The sequence below is a fragment of the Sylvia atricapilla genome, chromosome 17, assembly GCF_009819655.1.
Source record: "Sylvia atricapilla isolate bSylAtr1 chromosome 17, bSylAtr1.pri, whole genome shotgun sequence".
Taxonomy (NCBI): Eukaryota; Metazoa; Chordata; class Aves; order Passeriformes; family Sylviidae; genus Sylvia; species Sylvia atricapilla.
The window spans coordinates 9,626,909-9,653,208 of NC_089156.1; the positions used below are offsets into that span (position 1 = coordinate 9,626,909).

The following is a 26,300-nucleotide window of genomic DNA, read 5'->3' on the forward strand; positions in this document are numbered from 1 at the left end:
CCGCCACCACCTCTGTCACCGCCACCCCTTTGCCACCACACGGAGCCCCCGGCCAAGCAGGTGCGGCTGCGTTCCTCCACTTCCTTTGCCCGATTTATGACACGATCATAAAAGCACCCTCCAGCACCGTGACTGCTAAATTAAAGCATTATTACTAATTAAAGCTTTCAGAGCCTAATAGCTAATGCCATTATTCAGCTTGGAGGTGGCCTGACCGAGAGGGCAATCCCCTCCTCCCCCGCCCTCCTCCCAGCATTTGTAGCATCCTCCCCGGTGCTCTGGGGACATCTTTTGTCCCCGCAGCAGGGTGTGACCCACCTGTGCACCCCAAGACAGGACTGAGCTCCCAGCCAGGAGCACGGAGGGCGCAGGGTTGGCATCCCGACAAGGGAATGAAAAGGCAGAGCTGGGACTTTGAAACTCCAAGCTTTATTGAGTAGCTTCGGCAGCGCGTGCATCACACGGGGGGAGGCGGGAGGCGAGGCCGCGGGGGCTCAGCGGCGGCCGGGGGAACGCTTGCTCCGCTCCCCGCGCCCCGGCACGGGCCGGGGGCTTTAGTTGGTGGGGTGGTAGGCACCGCGCTGGTGCCACTGCATGTCCCGGATGCGCCTGACCGACTGGATCTGGGGGTGCTGAGCGCCGAAGTCTGAGCTGTCCTTGTAGTCCCCCTTTTCAAACAGGTACTGGTAGCCCCGGTAGCCAGGGTACTGGTATCCCACCCACCTGCCAAGGCAAGCCGGGGGTGGGGTGGGTCATCACGCAACGCACATCACCCGGCAGAGCGCAGCCCGGCCCCGCGGGGACGCTCCGGCAGCGCCCGGGACCCTCCCGGCCGCCCCCCGGGACTCACGTGCCGCTCTGCACCCGCACGGATGAGACCTTCTCCTGGTAGCCGTGTGCGTGGAAGCTGGGCACATCGTCGTCTATGATTTCGATCTTCTTGCCGGTGAAGCTGGGGTTTTCGTACAGCACGATCTTGTGCTCCTGGCTGTCCTGCAGCCGGGAGAGCAGAGACGGGCGTCGGCGGCTGCCGGCCCCGCGGGGCTGGGCAGGGGGGGCAGAGCCCAGGGCTATGGGGAAACCGAGGCCAGGGCCGGCACTTTGTGCCGCCGCTCCCACCGATGCCGGGGCTGCTCCGCATCCCTCCATCCGGCTCCGAGAGCCGCTGCCTGCGCGGGCACTGCCAGACTTACCAGCAGACGTCCTCCGCTCTGGGGTCACCTGCCACTGTCCCCGTCCCCGCGCCCCCTCCGACCCCCCCACGGCTCCCCGGGCCCCGAGGGCTGGGGCGAGGGTGCGCAGGAGGGGCTGCCCCTCCGCCCGCGGGGCTGGGGAGGGCGGGGGAAGGCTGGGGAAGACTTCTGGCTGCAGACCTTGGTCTGGCGGGTGGGTAGTGGCTGTCTGGGTGCTCTCACCACTTTGATGGGTCTCAGGGAAGTGATGCTGTCGCTTCTCCGGCTGTTGGTCCAGGAGTCCCAGCGGGGGTACTCCCCCTTCTCAAACACAAACTGCTCCCCTTTGCAGCTTGCCTGCTCGTAGCCCACCCAGCTGGAAGAGAGCAGGGGACGCGCTTCAGAGGGGGCAGCGGAGCGGGGATCGGCCCCTGGCACCGCCCCCGGCGAGCGCCCGGGCTGAGCCCCAGCCGTGTCCCCTGCTCCCTGCCGGGGACAGAGAGGTGCCAGGGAGGTGCCAGCGAGGAGCTGCGGAGCCTCCGGCCAGCGGTGACACCGCAGGGCTTCCCACTGGGGATGCTCCGACGTGGTGGCCACAAATCCTTAGTCCCTGGGGACTCACAGGATCCCTCAAAAGTCCCAGCTGGGGTTGTGCTCCGACCAGGGCGCTCTGCAGCTGCCCCGTTGTTCCGGGAGCAGCACTGCTGGGAACATTCCTGGAGCTGTTCAGAGGCTCTCCCTTCCCCAGAGCCTGTGGCTTGGAGAGCACACACAGGGCCAGCAGGTCGGGGGGTGGGCACCAAGAGGGTCCCAGCCTTACCTGTCCCTGCGCCCAAAGGGAAAGAAACCGAACTGGGGGTACCGCTGTGATCTGTGCCCGTGCCCACACTCCTCCACTCTCCCTGCCACTGAGCGGGGCTATCAGCCTGTCCGGGTGACAATGCCACCCTCTGCTCACACACTGTGTCCCCCTGCTCACCTGCTGGCAACCCTTGGCACCGGGCACTCACTGGGGCGAGGTGGGCGAGCAGCTCAGCGGTGTTGGCCACACGAAATCCGGGCTGCGGTGCGGGTGTGGCAGCGGGGGGAGCCCTCCTCCCCAGCCCTCTCCCTCCCAGCCCCGCCCGGCCCCCAGCCCCTCGCACGTACGGTCCGGAGTGCACCAGGATGGAGCCCACTTTGTCCACGCCGGCTTCCTTCAGGTTGGGGCAGGCCCCGCTGAGCTCATGGCAGCGGCCCTGGAAGTTCTCCTGCTCGAAGATGGCAATCTGCAAGAGAGCAGGAGCTCAGCGAGGGCATCACCCCACCCCTGCAGCCACTTCGGGGGCCACACGCTGTCCCCGGCCACTGGGGCAGCACATCTGCAGCAGCGAGACCTCTCGCTCTCCCAAAACTGCGCTCCAGAGGCTTTTAAGGAGCCTGCAAGTGCAAGCTGACATCCCTCTGAGGATGCAGGTGTCCCTCACGGGTGCCCTGCCAGCACTGCCCCAGTGCCCCTGGCAGAGGGATGCTCACAGCGGACATCAAACAGCTGAGGGGCTCGCGTTGTGGCTGGAGCACCGCAGCCACCAGAGGGACACGGCCACCCAGACACCCGGGCACAGCTCGGGGACAGCCCCGGGGCCGCCAGCTCAGCACGGATCTCAGGACTCAGCGGGTGGTGGGGACAGATCTGCTGTGTCTGCAGCGGAGGTGGGAGATCAGCTCTTGATCTGCTCCCAAACGCTCCATCTGAGGCTGCGGGATGCCGAAACATCCCCATTCCCCATCCCTTCCCCATCCCTTCGTCCTGCTGCAAACAGCTCAGCAGCACAGCCAGCCGTGCTTGGCACCAGCCGGGAGTGCTGGGGGTGCTGGCAAGGGGAGCTCAGCCACTCCCAGCATATCTCCGGGTATGATTTGGGCACCCAGAGAGGCCGAGGGTGCCCTGCAGGGCTGGGCAGCGTCCCACTGACCTTGGAGCTGGCTTGCTGCTGCTTGGAGGCTGGCATTTGGTGCTCGGAAGCCATCATCAGCTGGGTTGTCTGCTGCCTTGGGAGGGAAACTGAGCACGTTAAAATCTGCCACTGAGGACACACAGGGGACCGTGCTCACAGCCCCGTGCCCTGTGTCCATGTCCCCATCTGTACCCTGCAGTTTGCACGGGGAAGAGGCTGTTGGGACCAGGGTGGGCTCAGGCTGGGCTTGCCAGGGACAAACTCTGCTGAGGGCTGCTCAGCACCCCAAACCTGCCCAGGCTCAGAGCACAGGCAATAGTCCTTGGGACCTGCCCGGGGTCTCCAGTGAGCCCAGGGAATTCCTAAATCATTCCCAGCGGAGCCCAGGCCCTGTGCTCGAGGATTTCCTGCTGTCCCTATTCAGCAAGGAACATCTGAGCATCCCAGTCCCACGCGGTGCTTGAAGAGGTGATGGAGAGAAGCACCGGGGCTGCCCCCGCCTGCCCCAGCCCCGAGGAGCCCTCCCGGCCCGGCCTGGCACCGCCACTCCTTGGCAGGAGCCGCATCCTCAAGCCCAGAGGGACCCTCAGTATCTGAGCAGCTCCAAAAACAGGTGAAAACTCATTCCTGACAAAACAGGAAGGGAGCCGTGGCCGGGTGGCGATACCCTGCTTTGGGCTGCGGGGACGGGGCTGTCCCCGGCTCGGCCGCTGAGTGCCCACACCCCGCTGGCACCGAGGGACCCCGGCCCCGGGGCTCGGGAGGAGGCTACGGCAAAAGACAGGACAATAAATAGCAAAGTCTTACCAGTTATACCAGTACCCGCTTGAGCCAGTGACGGGCTGGGGCCGGGAGGTGGAATTTATACCGAGCTGCAGCAGAGAGGTGCCAAAACTATTTACAAAATAGTTAAAGCCCGATTCAAAGCGAGAATGCTGGATTAAACCCCAATGAAAACCAGGGTCAGCTGATCCGCCGCAGCCTTTGTCTGCCCGAGCACCAAGCCCGAGTTATTTCATTACCTGTCACATTCGAGTCACCCGCTTTGTCGGGTTGGTGGCGAGGAGATTTGGAGTTTGCAAGCATCAGCCGAACGCGTGCCAAGAGCCGGGGCGGCCCTGGCCAACAAAGCCCCGCCAGCCCCGCTTCAGGCGTTTCGGGGCCAGAGACTTGATCCCCCCGGCAGCCGCCGCCGGAGCTGCTGAGCTCGGCTCTTTCCATGCGCGATAAAACGCCTCCGAGCGCTGGTGAACCGTCTGGCTTTGCCCGTCTGCAGCCCGGCCGTGCCAGCGCCGGGGGGAACCGCGGGAGCCCCTTCCCGACAGCGGCTTCGGGCAGGGCCCGGGGCTGCCTGCGGCTGCAGCACCCTGGCTCTCAGCATGGGGCACTCAGGTGGTGGGTGTGGGGGCTCCTCCCGGGGTATTCCCACCCTTTTGGGGTCCCTGAGAGGCACCCCAGCCCCGCGGGGCAGTAGGAGCAGCAGCACAGGGTGACACTTGTGACGCCAGGACAAAGCTGAGGTCACAAGGGGCTCAGCCTGGGACGTGTCCCGTGGTGGGGATGTGCCTGGATGGGCAGCACAGCCCGGGCTGAGCTGGGGGTCCTGGGCAGCAGCAGAGGGGACCCTTTGCTGGCATTGTCCCACCAGCTGAGCCAGGAGGCTGCATAGAGCTGGGGGCTGCTGATGGCTGCAGTAAAAGAGGTTTCACAGAGGGGAGGAACACTGTCAGGCTCCCTGTGCAGCACCCACAGCCCCATTCACCCCACAGAGCAGCTGGAGTCCCCCTGCCACCCCAGCAAGTGTCACCCAGCATGAGCAGACCCCAGACCTGCTCCTTCCTGCATACAGCACCTCCCGAGGGTCCCACAGCTGGTGATGGGCTGCAGCCCCCCTCCAGGGTCACCTCTGCCCCATCCCCTGCCCCAGGGTGGCTGCAGACAGGGTGTTGTCACCAGAGCCTACCCTGGTAGGGACATGTGGGGGTGTGAGGTCAATCCCTGGGGTCTGCAGCTGCCCCAGCTCCAGGTGATGGGGTTTCCAGGGCCAGAGGGGCCAAAGTGACCGTACAGCTCTGCAAGGAGCCCATCATGCCATGGACAGGCCAGGGTGTGATCAAGAGTTTCCAGCATTCCCAGCTCTGGAGTCCTCCTTTCTTGCCTGTGCCTCCCGTTGTAGCCCCAGAGACAGACCCAGTATTGCCCTTCCCATCTCCTGGGTTAATCCATTCGGATCCTGAGCTCTGGACCCTCATGGACCTGTCCCAGTGCAGGGTCCTGCAGCCACATCCCACCCCCTCAGCACTTCAGCAAGGGGCTCAGCATGGCTCCTGTGATTCCCTGCCTTGGCTCTGCAGGATTTAGCTCATCCCAGCCCCGGGCAGTGATGGTGCTGCAGCCTCCCGGCTGTGGCAGCCCCATGGATTGTTCTGGAAGCAGCTTTTGACGCTTGGGGCTGAGCACTCCTGAGCTTTTCACAGCCACCAGCCTCTCCCGAAAGGGAAAAGCTCTGGAGGGGTTGCTCAAAGACCTGCACAAAGCCCTCAGGTGGACTCAAGCCCATCGCCCATCTCCCATCTCTGTCCCAGCCCAGTGTGTCCCCAAGCGTGGCCCCTGAGGAAGGGCAGTGCCAGGGCAGCTCAGTGTCCCACCAGCACTCTGTGACACTCCTCAATCCCCACCTGCACCCCCAGAACAGCCCCTTCCCCCATGTCAGAGCTCATCCCCCAGGCCAAACCACCCCAGGACTGTGGGAAACTTCCCTGGGGACATGCTGGGGACCCTGCAGGAGGCTGGGGTTGGGCACAGCCATCCCGCCACGGGATGAGCCCTGCTGAGAGCGCACAGGACCTGGCACAACCCAGGGCTGGCCGCTGTGCACATCCCCCCGGCCCCCTCCCTGCCCTGGGCCTGGCACCGGCCCTGGGAGCGGGCAGGAGATGCTGCGGAAAGGGACAGAGGCACTGGAAAAACCTTGACTCGGCAGCACCGAGGGGGGTTATTTTTTTGGGAAGCCGCAGCCTTTATGTAACACCGCTAACCCAGGCACTCGCCCCTCTGCCCTGTGCGCTGGGCACGGCCCCTTCCCCATCCCCTGTGCCCCCTGCCCGCCCTCCCCCAGCCCAGGACCAGGCAGGCCCCGGCAGCCTCCAGCTCAGAGCTTTATTGAGGTTTTTGCACAAAAAACACCACGGTCACGGCAGCAGCGGGGGGACCCCGCGGGCGGCCCCGGCGGGGGCGGGGGGTCCCTCAGCTGTTCTCGAAGCAGCCCCGCTGGTGCCACTGCTGGTCCCGCACTCGGCGCACCGACTGGATCAGGGGCTGGTTGGCGTCCCACTCGTTCCAGTGCCGGTACTCGCCCTTCTCGAAGACGTGCTGGCGGCCCCGGTAGCCGGGGTACTCGTAGCCCACCCACCTGCGGGGAGTGAGGCAGCGCTCAGCAGTGCCCACAGCACACCCTCACATCCCCTGGGGCAGTGTCCCCATCCCCATCCTCATCTCCATCCCAGTGCCCGTGTCTCTGCGTGCCACAGCCAGGCGATGCTGCCCAGGGCCACTCCCGTGTCACCAGGCTGCAGCCACGGCGCCCAGGTGGGAAAATCCGTGTGGCAGGAGGGGATGGAGAGTCCGTGGAGAAGAGGCCACAGCTCCACTGCTGGGGTGGTGGGTTAGGGCAAGCAGCCATCATCCAGCCCCAGGGACACTGCCACGGTCCCAATTACTCCCTGTGGGCCAGGGGAAAAGGTGACAGCAGGGAGGGAACAAAGGACACGATGGGCATGAGCAGCACCACGCAGCGGCTGCGCCAGGTGTCCCTGCCACCACCCTGGGGGGGACAAAACCACAGTGCCACGGACAGGAGCCTGGTGGGGTGTCCCCTGTGTGCCCATCCTTACGTTCCGTTCAGGGCCTTGACGCTGGCCACGCGGTCCTGGAAGCCGTGGGCCCACAGGCTGGGGACATCATCGTCCACGATCTCCATCTTCCGCCCGGCGTACCCCGCGTTCTCAAACAGGTGGATCTTGTGGTCGGCGCTGTCCTGGGGGAAAGGGCGGCTCAGGGGCTGTCCCCAAACCCCTGTGGTTCCTCCCCGGCGCTGTGGCCACCCCAGCACAGCCCTACTCACAATCTGGAGGGGCCGGATGGACATCAGGCTGTCGCTGCTGTGGCTGTTGGACCAGGAGTCCCAGCGGGGGTAGTCGCCCTTCTCCAGCACAAACTGCTCCCCGGCATAGGCCTGGCGTTCAAAGCCCAGCCACCTGCAGGAGCCCAGTGTCAGGGGGATGCTCTCCCTGCCACCCCCTGGGGCTGCTCCATCTCCCCCCACCCCGGACTTACGGGCCAGACTCCACCTGGATGGAGCCCACCTTCTCCATCTCCTTCTCGGTGATGTTGGGGAGCTCCTCTGTCAGCTCACACCTTTTCCCTTGGAAATTCTCCAGCTCATAGATCGTGATCTAAGGTGGGGAGGGAGAGATGCTGTCAGCCAGCACAGCAGGGGAACACCGCAGGGAATGGGGGCAGCAGTGGATCAAAGGGCTCTGGCCGTGTCCCTCCATCCCGTGTCGATGTCACTCCTCACCCTGACAGAGCTCTGGGCCGAGCTCCGGCCAAGGCGGTTGGTTTGGTAAAGCACAAGCTGGAATTTTGTCCGTGACAGGCTGAAAACCAGCTCAAACACAGCACTGCAAACACAGAAGGTTCGGGCTAAGAGAATTCCTGAACTCTGGGCTGCCTCTCCTACCCCAGCGTGGTCATTGCCCATCCTTTCCTTCTTATCACTGCCTCCCCCAGATCCAACCATTCACTTGTCCTGGCCCGGCACAAGCTCTTTATTCAGTGTTTCCTTCTAAGCCCTGCCAGGTGCCGAGACCCCAGAGACCCCGGCAGGCTGCTCTGCTCTCAGCAGAGCCTTGGGGCTGAGCTGCAGGGTAGGCTGGAGCCAGCTGGAGTGTGGCACAGAGCAGGGCCCAGGGTGTCCAGCACCATTCAGGGACCAGGAGGGTCAGTGGGGTGACCAGACACCCCCTGGCACTGTCCCCAAGGGGTCCCAGCTGCAACACCTGAGCCTGGGACAAGGGCAGAGCTTCCTGCATACACCATAATCGGGGGCTCAAGGGACAGAGGCTACACCCAAGTTGCTCAGGAGCCTCTGTGCATCCCACAGCAATAAACAGCCCCAGCTCCTGGCATCCCCTTCTCCCACTGGCAGGATCTGCTCCCACCTCCAGCCTTCCCTGTCCAGGAGCAGCTTTGTGGGAAGCTCTACACCTACCACATCCTCTCCAGCTGATTCACCTTCAACCAACCTACGAGCTGAATCCAACCTACAAACACACTCAGGGAGGTCTCAGTGCCTGGGCCCACAGCTGATCCCGCTGTGCTGGGATGCTTCATCTCCTGGATTAAATCCTTGGGCAGCTGCACACCAGCCTGGCCAGCCAATGTCCCTGGCAGCCAAGGGAGCAGTGTCCCTCCTGCCAGGCTGCAGCAGCAGATCCCCAGCCCCAGCTGCTTCCCAACCTGCAGCACCCCAGGGCCACCACCCACTGCTGCTGTGGGGGAGCTGGAGGCCACTCCTGTCCCCAGCATCACCTGCAGTGCTGGCACTGGCTCCAGCCTGGTGCCACATCCCACGGCTCCACCCAGCATCCAGCTGTCCCCAGTACAGCCCAGTATAGCCCAGTATACCTTGTAGTTGCCACCTCGCTCGCCAGCACCCTCCCCAGTCGCCATCTGCTCGGGGGGACTTTGCTGCTCGGTCATTGTGCCTGGAAAACCCAAATGGCAGGAGGTTAAGGCGGGAGGCACCGGGATCTACAGCCGGTGGTGAAAACACAAAGGATGAAGCTGGCACGGGAAGAGGCAGCACGGGTTAGCACAGACCCCGATGCAGCAGCTGGAAATCCCCGGGGATGTCGAGGCTAGGAGCAAGCTCCTTTATCCATGCTCCTCTCCCTCCTGCACACGGGCCCCAAATCCTCACCCCAGGCACCCGCAGGACTGAACCGAACCACGTCCCAAGTGGCACGGAGCCCTCTGCCCCGGGGCAGCTCGCCCAGTTGTCACTAAACTCCCATCTCACAGCCCGGCCTTTGTTCCCAGCAGGAATTTGTCAGCTTCCAGCTGCTGACATCCTTCCCCAGAACATAAACCCGACACCTCTCCCTCGCTCCAGCAGCATCCCGGGGGACACCAAACCCGGCAGCTGGAGCTGCTGCCGCCTCCTTGGCCAGAGGAGGAGGAGGACGGTGGTGAGATCCTCCTCCTCGCTCTCCAGGAACATCCACGAAACTCAACCATTGGAACACGCCACGCCGACCAGGGGGCTTTAAGAGACCGAAAAAGGAGTTGGATCAACATCCTCGACTCAAACCCCGCGGTTTCACTCCTCGCCAAACCCTTCGCGGGGGGGGGAACACCTCCACTCGGGCACACCAAAATTCACTGTGAGAAGAAGCCCCTTGCGCTGCGGTGCCGCCGCTACCTCTGCGTGTGGTTCCGCTGTGCCGGGGCGCCGCGGGCGGCCCCGCTATTTATGGGGCTCTTCTGAACAGAGCAGCAGAATTCCCCGAGCGCTGATACAGCAGCTGCGTCCACGGAATTCCAGCCATGAGATTTCATCTCAATAGCGCGGGCGCGCTGCGAGCTATTGGAAACGTCATGCACATTGCTCCCGGCCGGCCCTCGGCCACGGGCCACTCGATTTACAGAAGATTAACGTCGAAATTCACATCAGCACGTTCACGCTGCTTCTTGCCAGGTTCTCTGGAAAACTCTGCCATCAGCAGTTCGCGGCAGGGTTGAGCCTGGAAACGGAGCGCAGCGCGAAGCAAAAAACCGGGCAAAATGTCCCCGTTTGTTCGCGCTCCCGAGCGAGGTGAGACGCGGCGCCGGGGTCGGCTCCGGGAGCTCGGCGGGATGCTGGAGCAGCTCAGGAGTTTCAGACTGGCCTCTTTGCTTGAATTCTGGCCCCAAGCAGGTTCTCTCCATCGAGTGGCTTTTGTTTCTCTGCTCCCAGTGTGGCTCCCTCCCCGGAATTTCCCAGGAACATGCTGGGAACACATCCTGGGGCGTGTCACGAGGGGTTTCTGGAGCTTGGCACGAAGGTTTGTGCATCTTCACAGGCACAGGATGATGTCGGGGGGAGAGCAGCCCTTCCACACCAGGCACCAAACTGGGGGCATTGCACTCTGCTGGTGGCAGGCCTGACTCCCTCTTGACCTCTGAGAGTCCCTCCAGACCCAAACCACCCTGATTCTTCAGGGAACATTTTATTCATGCACAAATCTCCATTCACTACGGCCCTTAAAAGTTTTTCTACCAGCTCTGAGTGCGGCTCATCTTCAAACCAAGAACTACCCATGAAACCTTTACTGAAATTGCTGGAGAAGTGAATCCCCTGGGCCAGGCTGGACAAACTGAATGGGAGAGGGATGGAAACCGTGTTGGAATGAGGCCCTTCACCCCATCTCATCCCTGGCCCAGTGTGACAGGGATGACCCAGGAGGTGTCTCCACCTGACTCTTCCTCACTGCCCATCCATCCTGTGGTTCCTGATGAAGATTTGCTGTCCTACAGGCTGAGGAGGAATGGATTCATTTCTATCTTACCAAACACAACATCATCTGTCCTCAACAAATTAGAAACACAGAATTCCTCGTGCCAGTCCTTTCCTTCCCAGCATTTTCACACTGAGCTCTGCCACGGCTGCAGGGCCTGGATCTGCCTGTCCCAGCTCTCCACACTGACAAGGCAATTCCAACAACATGACAGAAGGGGTACTGGATGTCCTGGCTGCCTCTCCCAAACAGACCTCAATTTCCTCTTGCTGTCAGCCTCTTAAATCCCTTTGAAAAATGACCGTTAGAAAATAGGTATTTTTTGTTAATACCTGGCAAAGCTGAACTGGAACTGTAATGGTACAGAACAAAATACAGCAGCCAGAATATCCTTATTCCCTAGGAAACTGTGTAATACAAAATGCAGGATTTCTATCACACAATGTATTTATTGTGACCCAGACTGACAGACTCTAAGGCTATGTGGAGCAATATAAAAGCTTAATCTCCACAAGAGCTCCTTCAAAACCAGATTTGATCCCATTTTGTTTAATATGGAATGAGAAAAACGCATAAAACCGCCAGACCCTGGCTCTCCTCCTCTTCCAATCCCACCAGAAGCAGCAGAAGTTATGTATTTTTGCAATACATTTATACTTGCATGAACAGGAGAGCCACGGAACAGAGCCCACCACCAGCTCAGGAAGGATTCCCACCCTCTCCACCCCCAGGGTGAGCAGAACTAGGCCTGGACTCAGCAGCCCCTGCTACAACACTCCAAATCCCACTAAAGCTCCATGGAGGAGGTCTCATAGAATCACAAGATGGTTTGGGTGGAAGGGATTTTAAAGCTCATCTCATTCTGGCCCCCTGCTCCCCCAGCCTTCCACTAGAGCAGGTCGCTCCAAGCCCTGTCCAGCCTGGCCCCAAAAGCATTCACCTCCTAAAGTCCATCTTCCAAAGGAATTAAAGCAAATGCCTGTTTTTCCTTCCCAGCACTGGGCTGAAGGGATGGATCCAACACATCCCTCACTCTTGCAGCAGTGTCCGTCAGGGAGGAGCAGACAGTGACCTCGGTGTGACAGGGAGCACAGTTATGGTGACAGCTCTGCATTTCACTGCAATAGTTTGTTTTACCCCCAGAGCTGGCTCGGGGACAGCAGTGACAGCACTGGGAACTCACCCCAGAGGTTCTGTACCTGGATACACCTTGTGAGGCAGAGCTCCAGAACTGCCCATCTTCCCTGAAACACACAATCCCTGCAAGAAATCAGGGATTTGTGTTCCAAACCTTTTACAGGTCACACTTTGTATTCCCAAATCTGCCCCGCCTGCATTTCAGTTTGCAAATAATTTGTTTGCAAACAAGGAATAGGGTGAAACAAACTTCTGTGGGAGCGAAAAGGGGATGGTGTGTGGGGGTGAGTCCTATGGAAAGTCTTGGAATGTCAAAGGTTGGAGAACCAAACACTGCTTCTTTCTCTGCAGGAAGTGAAAGGCTCTGGCGGATGAGGACCAAACCAAAGATTCACAGATGTGAAAAAGGTGAAGTTGCTGACAGAAAAATAAAAAGGAAGAAATCCACCATTGGGAATTCCAATAAAAAGCAAGGGAACAGCCGTGCAAGTCCCTGACACGGCACCTGGAGCAGGGATCATGAGAGGAGGGCAGTCAGAAAGTGCTCCTGAATTCCACAAAACACAACATCCCACCTTTAAACCCCAATATTGATGTGGTTTTTTAAGCAAGGAGAAACAGCTGAGGAGCTGCGAGGGGAGAGACAAAGGAACTCCATCGCCTTCAGCATCACTTTTTGGACAAGGGCTGAACCTGACTCCAGGGCAGGATCCAGGAGTGAAGGAAGCAGCACATCTGAAGGAATCTTAAAGCTCACTTCCATCTCCAATAAACAGCAGGAAAAAGCACATGGCAACGAAAGTGAAAGCATAAAAAAAATTCCAAGAAGCATCATTTGGAATTAAAATAGAATTATATAAAGTGTATTACAGTCTGTTCTATCATTTCAGAAGTAATAACATATTTATATATCTTTTATTACAGAGTGGTAACCCGAAGAGAAGGAAGTCGATATTTAATCCATGTACAATATAAAGAAATAACAGAGCAGAAAAAAACACTTTCCCATTCAACAACATTCTAAAGATGCTCTTTAATTAGACATTTAAGCATTAAACATTTCTCAGTAGTAGGTTAAACTACTCAATACAGTAATTTCAGTGCATTGTCCAAGCAGACGTGGAAATGCAAACACATTCAAGGGCTTTGTGGAAACCTCGTGTCAATCCCCTCAGTTTCCTCAACACAAACAGTTATGGAATTTCTGGCCTAGACCGAGAACCAGTAAATCCTCCAACTGTTGGGAACGCAGCGCTGTCACCTGTGGAAGTGGAAAACCCAGCCTGTGTGAATGTTCCTGTGAGCAGGGACTTGCCTGATTGCCACTTGATGTGAGTGGGAACAGCCACCGTCGTCCTCCTCACCTGCACGTGCTGCTCAGGCTGGCCCAGGTGAGGACACACCCATGGAACCCTCGGGTGCTGCCACAGGAATAGACCCCAAAAAACAAGCCAAGAGTCACCTTTTCCACCATCATCTAAAGGAGAGGGAAGGGAATCTGTGCAAGGTTTTACAAGGAGCTGGTCAATGGCGGCGGCTGCGCTGACACGGCCCATCCCCAAATTCCATCGGAATCCTGGGGATCTCTGCTCCACGGGGAGCAGAGGGGCTGCCAAAATAACAGTGGCAACAGCTCCCCTGAGAAACAGGGCAAAGCAACAGGGAACAGACTTTTACATCAGACAGACGTCTCCATCTCATCTCCAGGGAGCACTGGGAGCTGCCACGGGAATAAAATCCGGGAGCGAGAGATGTGCAGATGGGACTTGTCTCCCTCCTGCCATCCTGCTGCTATTTCCTGCAGACTGGGGCTGCAAATCTCCTCCCACTGTGACTCCTCCAGGAGGTGAATTGGCACATGGTTTTGGCAGCTCCAAGCCTGACAGACAGCGGCGGGCAGGCCCCACGGGAGCCGCGCTCCCGAAACGCCGATTGGGAAAAAAAGACAAAAGGAAAAGGAGCTGAAGTGCTGGTGCTTTATGGTTTGTATCCAGAGGAGCCCCTCAGCAGGACGTGGGGAGTGCAGCCCAAGGAGCTGTGCCAGGTGAGGAGAGCTCTCCACTCTCCTTTTCCCTCTTCCTGGTGGAACACCTGGGATCACCTCGCTCCCTGGGCTACACAATCAAAGGTTACTGAAAGAGCACTTATCTGGGGCAAGAATTGAGTTTGTCTTCCATGGCCATGGTGGTTGGGGTTTCAGAATGAGTGTCCAGAGACAGGGAATATCTGAGAATTAGGGATACCCAAACACCCGTGTGGTCCAGGAGATCTGTACTCCGCTATCAGCACACCTCGCCAAAGGAAAGACAGGAAATCATCTGAGAAACTGAAGATCACATTTAGGTTATCCCACAAAAATCAGCATAAAAATAAAAACTTAAACCTGGTATTTACAGATTAACAAATAAAAATATGAAGTGGGACTATCTGAACTGCTATTAAAGTGACATTCAACAATTAACTGGAACCCTGATATGAGTGTAACATCCTCCCTCTTCCCTTCCTTTTTTTGTTATAAAAACAGTATTTACATATTTTTACTTTTTTTCTTTAAAGAGAACTGATTGACATTATTGCTTGATCCTTTTTAGGAAAGACATTCCAATGAAGCAATTATTCCACATGCTGACAAAACACAGAATATACCACTTCAAGAGTGACAAAAGTTAACATTTTGTTCATCTAAAAATTATCGCCATCTGCCAGGTCAGCAGATCACATGTAAATACAAGCCAATCAAAAATACATTTTACAAAAAATAATCAAGTTTCCTTTTTCAATATGGCAGTAAACATGATTTGTTCTTCCACTCTCACCTTCCACAAATTTCATTCTAAATAGGAGCTTACTATTTGTTCACAAAAAAAAAAAAAAAAGAAAAGAAAAAAAAAAGAAAAAAACCCAGATAAATTTGATTAAAATTATTATTTTCATAAACAAACACAAAGCCCAGCCAGACACATCTCCCAGAGGTGAACACCTACAGAGTCTGTTCCACAGAGACGGGAGTTCCCTGGATCACAGCACTCCCAAATCTGTTTTCCAAGACTTTCTGAAGTGCTAATGGTGACCCAGGGGGGTTCTCCTGGCAGGCAGGTCTGAAGTGCCACTGTCCCCCACAGCCTGACAGACACAGCTTTGTATTTGACTATGAATTGAAGCAGCTTTTCTCCACAAAACAGGAAGGCACCATGCACAGAGCAGTTGAGGCAGGAAGCAAACAGCAGCAACATGACATGGGGGTTTAGGTTCAGATGAGTTAAGGCTTCTGTTAAACTTCTTTATCTTCTCCTTGTTAGAATCACTGTCTGGAAAGGAAAACAGAAGGAAGGGTGTGATAAGGTCAGGCAGCTGGAAGAGGAACCCCTGAAAATGTGTTTTCTGTTGTAGTGCCACCTGGGTCTCTGCTGTTTAATGCAATAAATGTTTAAGAGCCACCCATAATTGTGGTGAAATCACACAAAGTTTTCAAACTTGGGGAAATCCCAGCCCAAACAGAGTGAGGGTTACAAAAAGCAAATTATGTGCAGAGAATCAGTGGAACTGTGACTGGGAGTGGAGGGGCACTGACACCCCTGGTGCACAGGGCAGGGTAAGGGCAGTGGTGACACCAACACATCGAAGGAAAGGAGAGTTTGTCACTGCACACCTGCACCCAGCAAACCCCCCCTTCCTACCCAAGTACCTTTTCAAACCTGATTCTCATAATGGCTCTGTCTCTTCTTTGATTTCAGCTCTTTCAGCCACTGAGGAGACTTTTCTTCTGACCTAAAATATATTAAAAAAATTACTCTTTATTCCTTTAATAGGAAAACTCCTGACAGAAACAAAAAAAAAAAAAAGGAAGGTACAGCTTGTGGCATTATTTTTTCCTGCCACCAAGAAGAGCATTAGCCTTTTCCTGACGCCGGGATTCTCTCACCTGTCCTCCTTTTCCACACTGGAGGGCAGCACTCTGCTGCCGGGAGTGCCGAGCTGTGCCTTGGGGGATTTGAAGAGCGGAGCAGAGCCGATGTCACCAGTGCTCTCAGACTCCTGTCTTTTCCGCAGTTGGGCCTAAATATAAAAATAAAGGGGTCCTTTTAAGCCAGCATCCAGGCTTTTTTTTTTTTTTAATGCAGAATGGATCACTCCAGATTTATAAAAACAAAAAAATTCCCTGAAATGACTGAGGAATTCCTTATAAAGCACCTGCAGCTACTGAACTGGTTTATCTCTCACTTACTGGGCTCTGCCTAAGCTCACCTTGAGAACAGAGTGATCCATCCCTGGGAACACAGGCAGTCTCTGGGCTTGCACAGAAGATGACCTCGGAGTGTGTTGGATCTTGTCTTCCTCCTCAGAATCTTCCTGTTGCATAGTTTTCTTCTCTTCTAATTAATTGTTTAAAGAAAAAAAAAAAAGAAAAAGCAGAGGGGGAAACCATGAGCCAGCTTTTCAATCTCTGCCTTGTTCGAGATCTCCTCCTGCACTCAAGCAGCAACGAAGGGCAGTATTTCAAAAACGCCTTTTTACAAACACCGGCCCTTCCACCCAGCCTGATCACAACCAACTCTCCCAGGCAGCTGAGGGGTTTACCTGTGGAATCTTTGAACATCCAGCCATTATCTTGCTCTTCTGTCAAGGAAAACCTGTTCTCCAGGTCTGGCCCTCTGCTCCTGCGCAGCGAGTGCGAGGCGGGCGCCCGGCACCGGCGCTTCTTGCTCAGCTGCACCCGAGTCTTGAGAGCACTGGAGTCCAGGACAGCAGTGTGCTGGAGAAACACACACCTGGCAATGAGCCCCACCTCCTCCACAGTGAAAGCCCAGCCCACTTGATTGCATCCACCAATTAAAAGATGTATTTGGATGATTATTATTATTATTGTAGTCACTTAAAATTATACTGAAGAGGGTGTATGATGAGGACGTGGTACTTCGTGGCTAACTGGGTGTAAGCCTTTGATTTCTCTAGGCTGTGGATACCCGAGTTGCATGAATAATTTGCATTAAATAAATATAAAAAATAACTGCAGTAACCAGGAGTTTGGTTCTTAAGAGTGTTTATGAATATAGGCTTGTCTAGCCAGTGGCAGCTGAAGGCAAATCTCGAGACTGGGATCTAAAAGAGCAACTACACAAAATTGCCTTGGAGTGCCGAGCTGCAACTTTCCTGTCAGCCACAAACACTTGAAGCCACTCACCAGGAACAAGGATGCTCCAAGTTTAGTGTCACAGCATTCAGAAAACTTCTGTGATCAGTCATTTCCAACACATCCCATAAGCAGTAACGTTTACAGAGCAAATCAAGGAGCTGTAATTTATTTACTTGCTTAAAGCAATTTGCTGTTACAGATTTGCCTGTAACCACCAAATATCCCTGAGTCTCCCCTTCTCCAGAAGATGTGGGTTTGCTCTTTTTTCCAAAAGATTTCAGGTCAGGAATAAACTACTAATCCCACAGTGTTTTCCAGCTGCACTTGGAACTAATAATGTTTTACAGAGACATCTTTAGTGGCCCAGGGACAAAACAGAACCTTCTGGAAGCATTCAAACACTGTGTGCATGTGGCACTTGGGGACATGTTAGTGGTGGCCTTGGCAGTGCTGGGGGAACAGTTGGACTCAATATCTTAAAGGGCTTTTCCAAACTAAACAAAGTTCTTGCAGCACTAGACCTCATTAACTGTCTGTGGCCTGAAACTCCTGGTCTTACACCGAGAGCAAGATTCTTCACTATTAAAAAATTCCTTTAAAATGTAACTGTGAGTTACTACAGGAAGAAACCAACTGTAAATAAGAAAAGCATTAGTGAAGGTCTTTACAGCCTTAAATCTGCACGGCTGACAGCACAGCAGTCACTGGCTGTTTGTTTGTGTTGTTTAATTATGCTTCCAATATTCATCCCTGGAAGTGTCCAAGGCCAGGCTGGATGGGGCTTGGAGAAATCTGGTCGAGTGGAAAGTGTCCCTGCCCCATGGCAGGGGGTGGAACTGAATGAGCTTTAAGATCCCTTCCAACCCAAACCAATCTGGGATTCCATGATTAATTATCCAAGGCCAGCAGCTTTATGGAATCTCTCAGAATCTGAACACTATAGACACTTAGAAGAACTCTGCAGTTTTGATCTTAAACTTCCCAGGCAGAAAAGCAGCTGAGAAAATTCAGTGTGGGAAAGGATGGGCAAAACTGGCTGTAAAGTTTCCAGAAGGAACTGCTTTGCAGGGATTAATTAACTCAGGGAACACACGATGGCAACTCACATCGATGAAGGAGAAATAACCCTTGTCCTCAGAGAGTGTGTCCCCTGGAGGAGGCAAATCAACCCCATCAGTGGAGTCCATGTCCGTGCTGGACCGGTCCAGGCTGGTGCTCCTTTGGTCTTTGGAGAAGTCATGGTGCTCAGCCAGGGAGGGTGGCTCTGTCTGAGAGGACAGTGAGGATGGGTGGCTGCCCGCGGGCTGCTTCCGTCCTGACACAACCTCATTGTCCAGGGAAGGAGATTCTCCCACAAAGCTGCAAAAGGAGCAGATGGAATCTGTGAGGCTTGGAGGCAAACGAAGACCTGCAAGGCCAGGCCGGGTCACACGTGGTCAGCAGGAGTTAAACAGAAGTGGCACAGAAAGTTTGAGTACCAGCAGCAGGGTGTGGATCCCTTCCACTGGCACAGCCTTCACCCCTTGGATTCAGTGTGTTGGGGATTGGGGTGTATTCCAGCCAGTCAGAGGATTTTTTTTCTTCAGGAATGCTGGAGCTGAAGAGATTTGGGCACCAGGTGGCACCCTAAGGCAGGGCTCCATGGGCAGAGCTCCTCCTGCCTCAGGAAGGAGGGCAGCAGCATCTGCTCCCCACTGCTGGGATGCTCCCAGTGTATTCCTACACTCCTCCCGTGGCCTGGACTGACAGGAATGAGCTACAGGGTCAGGAGAGAAAACTGGACACAATCGTGTCTGTCACAAAGGCTGGAGGATTCCTTGAAACAGGAAGACTCTATCATCAATAAAAACTGGGGTGTCTTGCTTCTAATTCCCATTTTGGAAAAAAACCAAACCTAAAGGCTTTAGTTCTGATTTTTTTTTTCCCTCTTCATATTAGTCTTTTGTCACTGAGCGCTATTTCTTGGGCACATATCTAGGAAAACTGTTCTAAATCTAAAAAACCCATGTATATATCAATATATGCACATATTTTAAGCAATAAACCTTAGTATTTGGCACAGCAATCCCAGGAGAACACCACTCACGAGTTTACTGCTGGATAACAGCATTCCATCAGCACCAGCACATGGTACAATGTCCAGTCTGGCAGAGAACACTGCCCAGAGAGTTTCTAGCACACGAGCAGAGGGAATGCTGCTTCCCTCCTTCACCAGTGGGCCCCAGGATAATTAAGAATGGCACTAATGAGCTCTGGGGGAAAGTCTTTGTCTAGGATTTTTGCTTCAAATGACATTTGGTATTGCAGCATTAGGCTTTAGAGGCACTGCAATATGGAAGAAATGAGAGAGGAGGGGAAAAAAAACTGCAGGACCTTTCATGGAAATTAAAGCCTGTGTTGAAAGGATCCTGTTGGATTTGCACGTCTCCAAAAAGTCTCTTCCCTGCTACATCCCAGGACTGCAGCTGATACAATGCACTGAGGTTTTAAAAAACTGAAATATCTGAAAGCAAGATGTGACAGAAATCCAGCTGACCTAGCACTGGTTGGTGGTTCCTCATTGCCAAACCTTCCCAATGGATTTTCCTTTGGAGTTCTTGCACAATTACAGCCCCAAACACCAATCCCTGTGGCACAGCTCGTCCCCAAACACGAGAAGGATGCCTAGAGTCCAAACCCTGTTATGTGCAGTGGATTCTTTCAGTGAACAGCAAATTAGGGGGAAAATTCCCTTCAGGAAAATGAAACTGAAAATGTATTTTCAGTTCTCATTACTGAGATAAATCATGCACCTCTTTCTATTACTTCATTAAGGTTTCAGGGTTTGTGAGCACATCCAGGAGCTGCCCCCAGTGTTCCACAGGTGCATTTATAGACAGTTCTCTGAGAAATCATCCCTCACGTGGAGCACACAAACCAGCAGGATGGTTATCACAATGGGCAATAAACTGACAGCAATCCTCACTTTCAGCTGCAATTAAATTTAATTAGTTTTAGCAAGACAGTGTATAGAGGGCATAAAGAAGGTGTTGCTTCAGCCTGTGAAATGAGGAGTCGGAGCTGTATGGATCCACCACCTAAAACCAATTCCTTTCCTGTAAAAAACAATTATTTTCCTTATGAAGACTGTTCTAACCTAGAAGGGTTTTCTACAGTGCCAACTTGGAAACGCTTATTAAAGCACTTGAGAAAACATTTACATAAAATCTTTTAAATAAACTAAGAAAAATCCAATTAACACCTCCAAATTGGAGGAAATGGTTTCAACTCTGTCCATCCCAAGGAGTTACTGGCCAAAGCCTCCTGGAACCTCCCAGAGGAGCTCCTTATACTAACTCAGCAGTTACTCAGTTCTAGAGATAATTACTCCTTCCTCCACCTTCCAAAAGCTCATCTAGAAAAAGAACCATGTTCATCCTGTTGCCATGAAGTTAGAGCTTTTGATTTCAAAACTCCCTTCCTCTCCCAGAGCAGCAGTGGAGTCCCCATCCCTGGAAGTGCTCGAATGCCAAGCAGAGGTGGCACTGCTTGCTTTAATGGCCACAGTGAGATTCAGGTGAAGGCTGGACTCTGATCTCAGAGGGATTTTCCAACCTTAAGGACTCTGTGGTTCCATGCAGATGAGGTCATTCACAGAAGCACTAATGGAACACTCCTAAAATAATCCCTCAGTGGCTCCAATACTGGGAAATGCCCCAGCCTGGAGGTTCCCCCAGCACAGCAGGAGCTGTGACACCGTTTGGTCCCTGCGGGGATGTGACACCGTGGGGCTGGCAGAGGAAATGCTCCGAGGGAAGCCAGCCAGGCCAAACAGGAAAAGTGAACCATCGACATCTCCTGTGAGTTCCTGCCTCCAGCTGAGGTGAGGAGGAGGCACCAAAGGCAGAGCCCTGCTCACAGCACCCACAGCAACATGAGGAGAACGTCTGCACTGCTCCCGGCAGGGACTTCATCCAAAATAAACTGCAGACAAAATGCACGTTCAATATATTCCAGGAAGACTTTCATTATTTAAAAGTACATTAATCTCATTTCTCTTCAAGTGCCTGAATTAATACAGCAGTAATTCCTCTGCCATGAGCGGTAAGTCAAAATAAAGCAGAGCAATGGGGTGGCAAAATGCTGGAGTCTCTACACTGTCACCATTATACTGTAAAAAAGGCAAAACCTAAACACTTCTTGCAGTGCAAACAAAATTCCAGCACATGGGATTGAGTTCAACCCTTCAGTGAACCGGAATGTTTAGGTGGAGCTGTTCTAATCAGGATGGATGGATTGAAATAACTCTCCAGTGCTGTCTGCTCTGAAGCTGAGACAAGCACCTTTGTTAAGAAACTGATCTCAGAAATGTCTGTACCATCCTGTAACCCAAGTTAATTTTACAGCAGCCTGGCTGTCACTGTTGGCAGTCACTCGGCTGCTGAACCTCAGAGCTGGTCGTTACCCTGATTTCATAAGCAATAAAATATTTATAACACACAGTTCTCAAGTGCAGAACAAACCAAACGTAATTGACATTAATGTCTGCTGTAAGATCCCAACAAGTATAGCATTAAAAACTAGATAAAATGCTATTTTCATACCACACCGAGCAGACGGGACACGAGTTCAGGGTAGATCAAGCTGTAATTTACACAACAGGTGTGAACTATAAAAAACCCTCACACTTTGCTGCTCAAGGTTTATTTCACTAAATCATTCTAAGAACAGAAAAAGCATCAGCAATACTCAGTGATATTCCATTTCATCCTCCACTTCACCACCAATAAAACACTTGTGAGTCTGAGATGTGGGCGTGGAGAGATGTACCCTGTGTCACCCCACCTGAGGCCCAGGATCCCTGTTCCAGAGGCATTTTGCCACTCTGCTATTCCAGAGAGATTTTTACCATTCAGCCCACCTGGTAGTACTGCTAAAGGAATGGCAATGACAGAAAAATCAGATTTAAAAGCAAAGACAACAAATAGAACTAAGAACAGGGCTTGGAGCACCCTGCCCTAGCGGAAGGTGTCCCACGGCCGAGGGCTGGAATGAGATTATCTTTCAGGGCCCTTCCAGCACGAAACCATTGTGGAATTCCAGCATTTCCCCTCTCCTTGGGCTGAGGAAAGGCCTCACCTGTCACCACTGTGCCTCTGCTCGTTCCAGGTGCCATACTGGCTGTCGGGCTCCTGCACCAGCGTGTCCGTGTCCTTCGCCCCCGGCGGCTGCCTGGAGAAGCATTGCCTCAGCTGGTCCTGCAACAAAACCTTCAGTCAGTGCTCCAGCCCCTGGCTGAGGGATTAACAGGTTTTATTGGCAATAAAAGGGTTGGAATCTGGCAATTAAACTTGGCCGACTGGGAAGGAACTGAAACACGAAGAACTGCTGTGAAGTCGGAGCGAACATTCTCTGTACAATAATTGCAATAATTGTTTTCCTGGGCAAATAATGGATTCCAGAGGTTGGAGCTGACTCCCTGGTTTCAGGAACTCCATGCTGCTTTAATATTGCTCATATCTCAGGTTGCACAGAACTTCTCAAAGCACCTATGCAAGCAGAAGGAATTCTGCTGGGAATGACATTTCATCTCCTCAAGCACAGCAGGCAAACATTGACTTCACTGCTCTTTTCCTGGGTTTAATAAAATGGTCCCTTTTTTTTTCCCTAAGCTTTCTTTGGAAGACATTCAAAATAAAATGCATAAATAAATAAATAAGCACAAGGCTAGACACAAAAAGCCTTCCACAAACTGATGTAATATCCAAACTCAATGCAGCACAGACCACGGCGATTTTGCTTTGTTTTACTCTGACCTCTCCTTTCCTGTTTTTATTCCATGGATCTGCTGCTTTCCTAAGAAAGACTGAGTGGATCCCAGGCCCCCACCTTTCCAGGGAGAGAAGTGGGTCAGTGCTGGCACCCCAGATTTGCAGCACACCAATGTCAACCCAGCCCTGCAGTTGTGCTCAGTTATTCAGGGAGCTTCAAGAGTTCCTGAAATCCTACACTGAGAGCAGACAATTAACTGTTGGTGCCTTTCACCTTCATTACCCTGAACAAATACAAACATGGCTTTCAGCTCCAGATCAGTTTTGCTTATCAAGATTTTATCTGACAGCAAATTACATGGTTTTCCACCTGCCCTTGGAAAAATCCAAGGATTTTTCTCTCTCTGTAAGTACCCCTTGCCTCTGACCCACTGAGCAGAACATATTGCTGGGACTAGAACACATCTCTCTCTCTTCAGGCAGCACACACAAAGTAGCAATAATTAAGAAATCCCGTATTTAATATGTAGAATTCCTTCATATTACTGGGGGGAGAAAAGAGAAGATCACATGTTTACTTGTTACATTAATTTTGTACAGCTAAAAAATGCTGCCTTAAGACTTCAAAACCATTAAGGATAATTCAGCAGTGCTGACACCTGGCTACTGAAGAAGTCCCACAACACTTCCAGCTCTCATAACCAGTTCTTATTTCCCAGTGGCCACAGCCACTCTCCAGCCCTGTCATGCTCTTTGCTGCTGACAAAGTGTGTTTTAATATAAAGAAAATACAAAAGGCTCCACTATTGACTCCAACTATCACCATGTACCTCAAAGCTAAAGACCAAGTTAAATTCTGTTTGCAACAGTCAAGTAAAAGGGGCTCAGTTTGTGAGTTACACGGAACAGACGTTTCCTGCTTTTCACACTCCAGATGTTCCTGCAGCCCCAGAATTCACTGGTTCTTACCATTTATACAATCATAGGATCTTTAAGGCTGGAAAAAAGCCTCAAAAAGATGGAGTCCAACCTATCCCACACAGATATCTAAAGAGAGATATGTACATGAATGCCTGGAGGCAAGTTAAGCTCTTACATTTCCCATGCCAGGTACAAGATTCCAAATGCAAGCCAGGCACACGCTGCTTCCAACACAGGAGATAGTCTGGTATTTCCTAGAAACCACAGGGCATCTCCTCCTGCTTGGCTTGGCTGTATGTTTTGCCTTCCACAAATTCCCTTTGCAGCTTCCCAATCCCGTTATTTGCTCCAGGGACTCCTGGGCTCAGCTCTCACCCAGTGGCTGCCCTTCTAGGAAAGGCACTAAGAAATACCAGTGGCTCTTCTCATTTTCCTCCCAACTGTCCACGCTTATTCACAGCTGGTTTTTTACTTTTTCCCACCTTAATGGTTATTATGAATTTTTTCAATGCCAATCCCACTCTTATAATCAATTTGTACAGTATTGTCCACTGGTTACGACTAAAGCCCATTGGCTCTACACGTGGCACCATTTTATTTGCAATCACTCACGCTGTTTTTACCCGGAATTAGACTAAAAAGCTTGGAAACAGGAGCAGGAGGAGGAGCAGCTTTTGTCGTGTTGCAGTGGGGAGCCCTTGTTGACACAGCACTGAGTTATCAGGGCTGTGGGGGCTGGACAGGAGGGGTGTGGACAGCCCAGATAAAAACGCCTCAGCAGCCACAGGGGTCAAGTTTAAGATGTAAAGACATCACTCCTGTGAAGGCTCAGTAATACCTAACAACATTTTGCAATGCTGGCCACAGAATGACACCATTAGGAGAGTTATTTCTCTGTGCTAAACCCAAAACAAGCCTGGAAAAGAAATAAAATTACTGCTTCTGAAGACACTGTGAAGTTCAGTTCAATACAACAAACCAAGTCTAAATGTCAGGAATCAAACGCTCCAAACTCTAGGAAATCTAGAGTTCTCTGCATTCTAAAGGTTTTGTTATATTCAGAATCACTATTTCATTTTGCTCCTGGAGGAAGCTGCTTATTTCAGGATGACTGTGTCCTTCCCCGACAGGCCCTTTCAACACGTACGTTTTAAGGTGCCAAATGATTAATTGGGAAAAAAAAAAAAAAAACAAAAAACAAAAAACAAAAAACAAAAAACCAAACCATTCTCTAAGTATCAAGCACAAAAATAAGGAGTGGGAAGAGGAGCTGATCCTCTCCTTGGCTGGTGGAGGAGGTGTTGGCTGGGGGCACTGAAGGTGGTGCAGAAAAGCAATTTATAGCCTGTGCAGCAGCTCGGAGGAGAGGGGTGCTGAGGAAGGAAATGACAACAAGCCAGGAAGATTTTCCTTGCCAGAAGGATTATTAGCAAGAATGAAGAGTTTTAGTTTTTATTTTTAAGATCTCTTTTCTATCATTGTCACCACACTCCTGAAAGACTCAAAGCAGTCAACAAAAGAAGGCAGGCAAGGTACAGACATTTCCTCCATAAACAGAACATTCAGGAAACTGGAAAACCAATCATTCCAAAGGAAAAAGCAGTAATGAGGGGTCTGGTGTGTTTTTAGCACACAAGATAAACCCAAATTAGAACTTTTCTCATTTATGATGACAGAAAAATCTCCCAAGTCAAATAAACGCCTGATCCAGGTTTCAAGTGCTGTAATTCTCCAATTCTTTGATCTTTAACTTCCCAATTCTCACACCAGCAGCCGGGGGAAAAAAAAATCTACTTAATTTTTCTATAAAATAAAGCAGCTGAGCTGTGTCCTGCTTTGCCTCTGGTTCTTCTTCTAAAATGAGCCATGATGATTATGCCTCTTTCAGTCCTCCCTTGGAATTAAGTTGGGCTTGGCTACAGTCCAGGGCTGATTACTCCTGCAATTTCCCGTTCCTGAAAACGATGCACACACAACATTGGTCCCAGCAGCCCCAGAATTACCCCTAACTCTGGGTCAATGCAGACATTTATGTGCAAAACCTTCCTGCACTGACGGGAAATGAAGACCTGGCACAGGAGGAGCACCAGCTCCGAGAGATCTCCTGAGTCAGAAGCTGCACAGACAGTTTCAAAAATATCTTTGTTTGTCAAGGAGCCCGAGACATCAGCCAGCCAAAGTGACAGCCCACAGCTTGAGTGTGAATGTTCAGAGCTAAATTCCACTGGCATGGATTGGGTATGAAGAGGAACTGCACAATGGAAGGAAGTTTTGACCATCTGCCTTGTTAATATACAAGTCAGAGAAAAAATGGTGCTGATTTCTTGAAAAGGGCTTCTTTTTCTTTTTTATTTTTCATTTTCCCCTCTCCTTATTTTAATTAAAGAAGTGAAAAATGTCATCAAATTGCCCTTTAAGTGTGACCTGCATTTCAGCAGAGCTCACAACTCCTTACAAATCCCAAAAAGTATTCCAGCTGCTTCCCTACAGCATCACAGGAAGACAGCCATAGACCCCCACCTATTCATATTTTAGGACATTATTTTGTAGTTGACTCTGCTTTGAATGGGATACTGAGTTCCAGAGGTCCTTTATAACCTAAATTATTTTACAATTATTCTAAGGACTAAGACGTGAACTATACGTTTTGGAGCACTAACAGAATTATCAGAACATAGCATCAGATTAAA

General features: G+C 52.4%; 3 protein-coding genes across 9 annotated transcripts in view; all 3 read right to left on the reverse strand.

The window, feature by feature from the left end:
• Positions 1-413: 413 nt before the first annotated feature.
• On the reverse strand, positions 414-4,067 carry CRYBB2 (crystallin beta B2). 2 transcript variants are annotated; one of them, XM_066331088.1, is made up of 6 exons: positions 3,917-4,067; positions 3,128-3,203; positions 2,322-2,440; positions 1,374-1,548; positions 851-993; positions 414-723 (listed from the first exon to the last, which is right to left on the reverse strand). In XM_066331088.1, exons 2-6 carry the CDS (start codon positions 3,182-3,184, stop codon positions 555-557), a joined length of 663 nt encoding a protein of 220 aa, XP_066187185.1. In that variant the 5' UTR covers positions 3,185-3,203; positions 3,917-4,067; the 3' UTR covers positions 414-554. The 2 variants fall into 2 exon arrangements, with proteins under 2 accessions (XP_066187185.1, XP_066187184.1); XM_066331087.1 differs by lacking the exon at positions 3,917-4,067 and having other exon boundaries at positions 1,416-1,548; positions 3,128-3,683.
• Positions 4,068-6,254: 2,187 nt separating this feature from the next.
• Positions 6,255-12,513, reverse strand: CRYBB3 (crystallin beta B3). 3 transcript variants are annotated; one of them, XM_066331532.1, is made up of 6 exons: positions 10,720-12,506; positions 8,798-8,877; positions 7,445-7,563; positions 7,233-7,365; positions 7,003-7,145; positions 6,255-6,521 (listed from the first exon to the last, which is right to left on the reverse strand). In XM_066331532.1, the coding sequence occupies exons 2-6, from the start codon at positions 8,870-8,872 to the stop codon at positions 6,356-6,358; spliced, it is 636 nt and encodes a 211-aa protein (XP_066187629.1). In that variant the 5' UTR covers positions 8,873-8,877; positions 10,720-12,506; the 3' UTR covers positions 6,255-6,355. The 3 variants fall into 3 exon arrangements, with proteins under 3 accessions (XP_066187629.1, XP_066187628.1, XP_066187627.1); XM_066331531.1 differs by having other exon boundaries at positions 7,003-7,365; positions 12,381-12,513; XM_066331530.1 differs by having other exon boundaries at positions 7,003-7,365.
• Positions 12,514-14,711: 2,198 nt separating this feature from the next.
• The window catches only part of KIAA1671 (KIAA1671 ortholog), a 41,749-nt gene continuing 30,160 nt past the window's right edge, over positions 14,712-26,300 (reverse strand). For 3 of the 4 annotated variants that reach the window (XM_066331525.1, XM_066331526.1, XM_066331527.1), the window contains 7 exons: positions 22,058-22,176; positions 18,046-18,298; positions 16,384-16,558; positions 16,051-16,178; positions 15,728-15,861; positions 15,491-15,573; positions 14,712-15,113 (listed from right to left, as the gene is read on the reverse strand). In XM_066331525.1, coding sequence (XP_066187622.1) covers positions 15,495-15,573; positions 15,728-15,861; positions 16,051-16,178; positions 16,384-16,558; positions 18,046-18,298; positions 22,058-22,176 — 888 coding nt within the window. In that variant the 3' untranslated portion in view covers positions 14,712-15,113; positions 15,491-15,494. Of the gene's footprint in view, positions 15,114-15,490; positions 15,574-15,727; positions 15,862-16,050; positions 16,179-16,383; positions 16,559-18,045; positions 18,299-22,057; positions 22,177-23,785; positions 24,205-26,300 lie in introns of those variants that run through there. The other variant, XM_066331529.1, reaches the window with a different exon arrangement.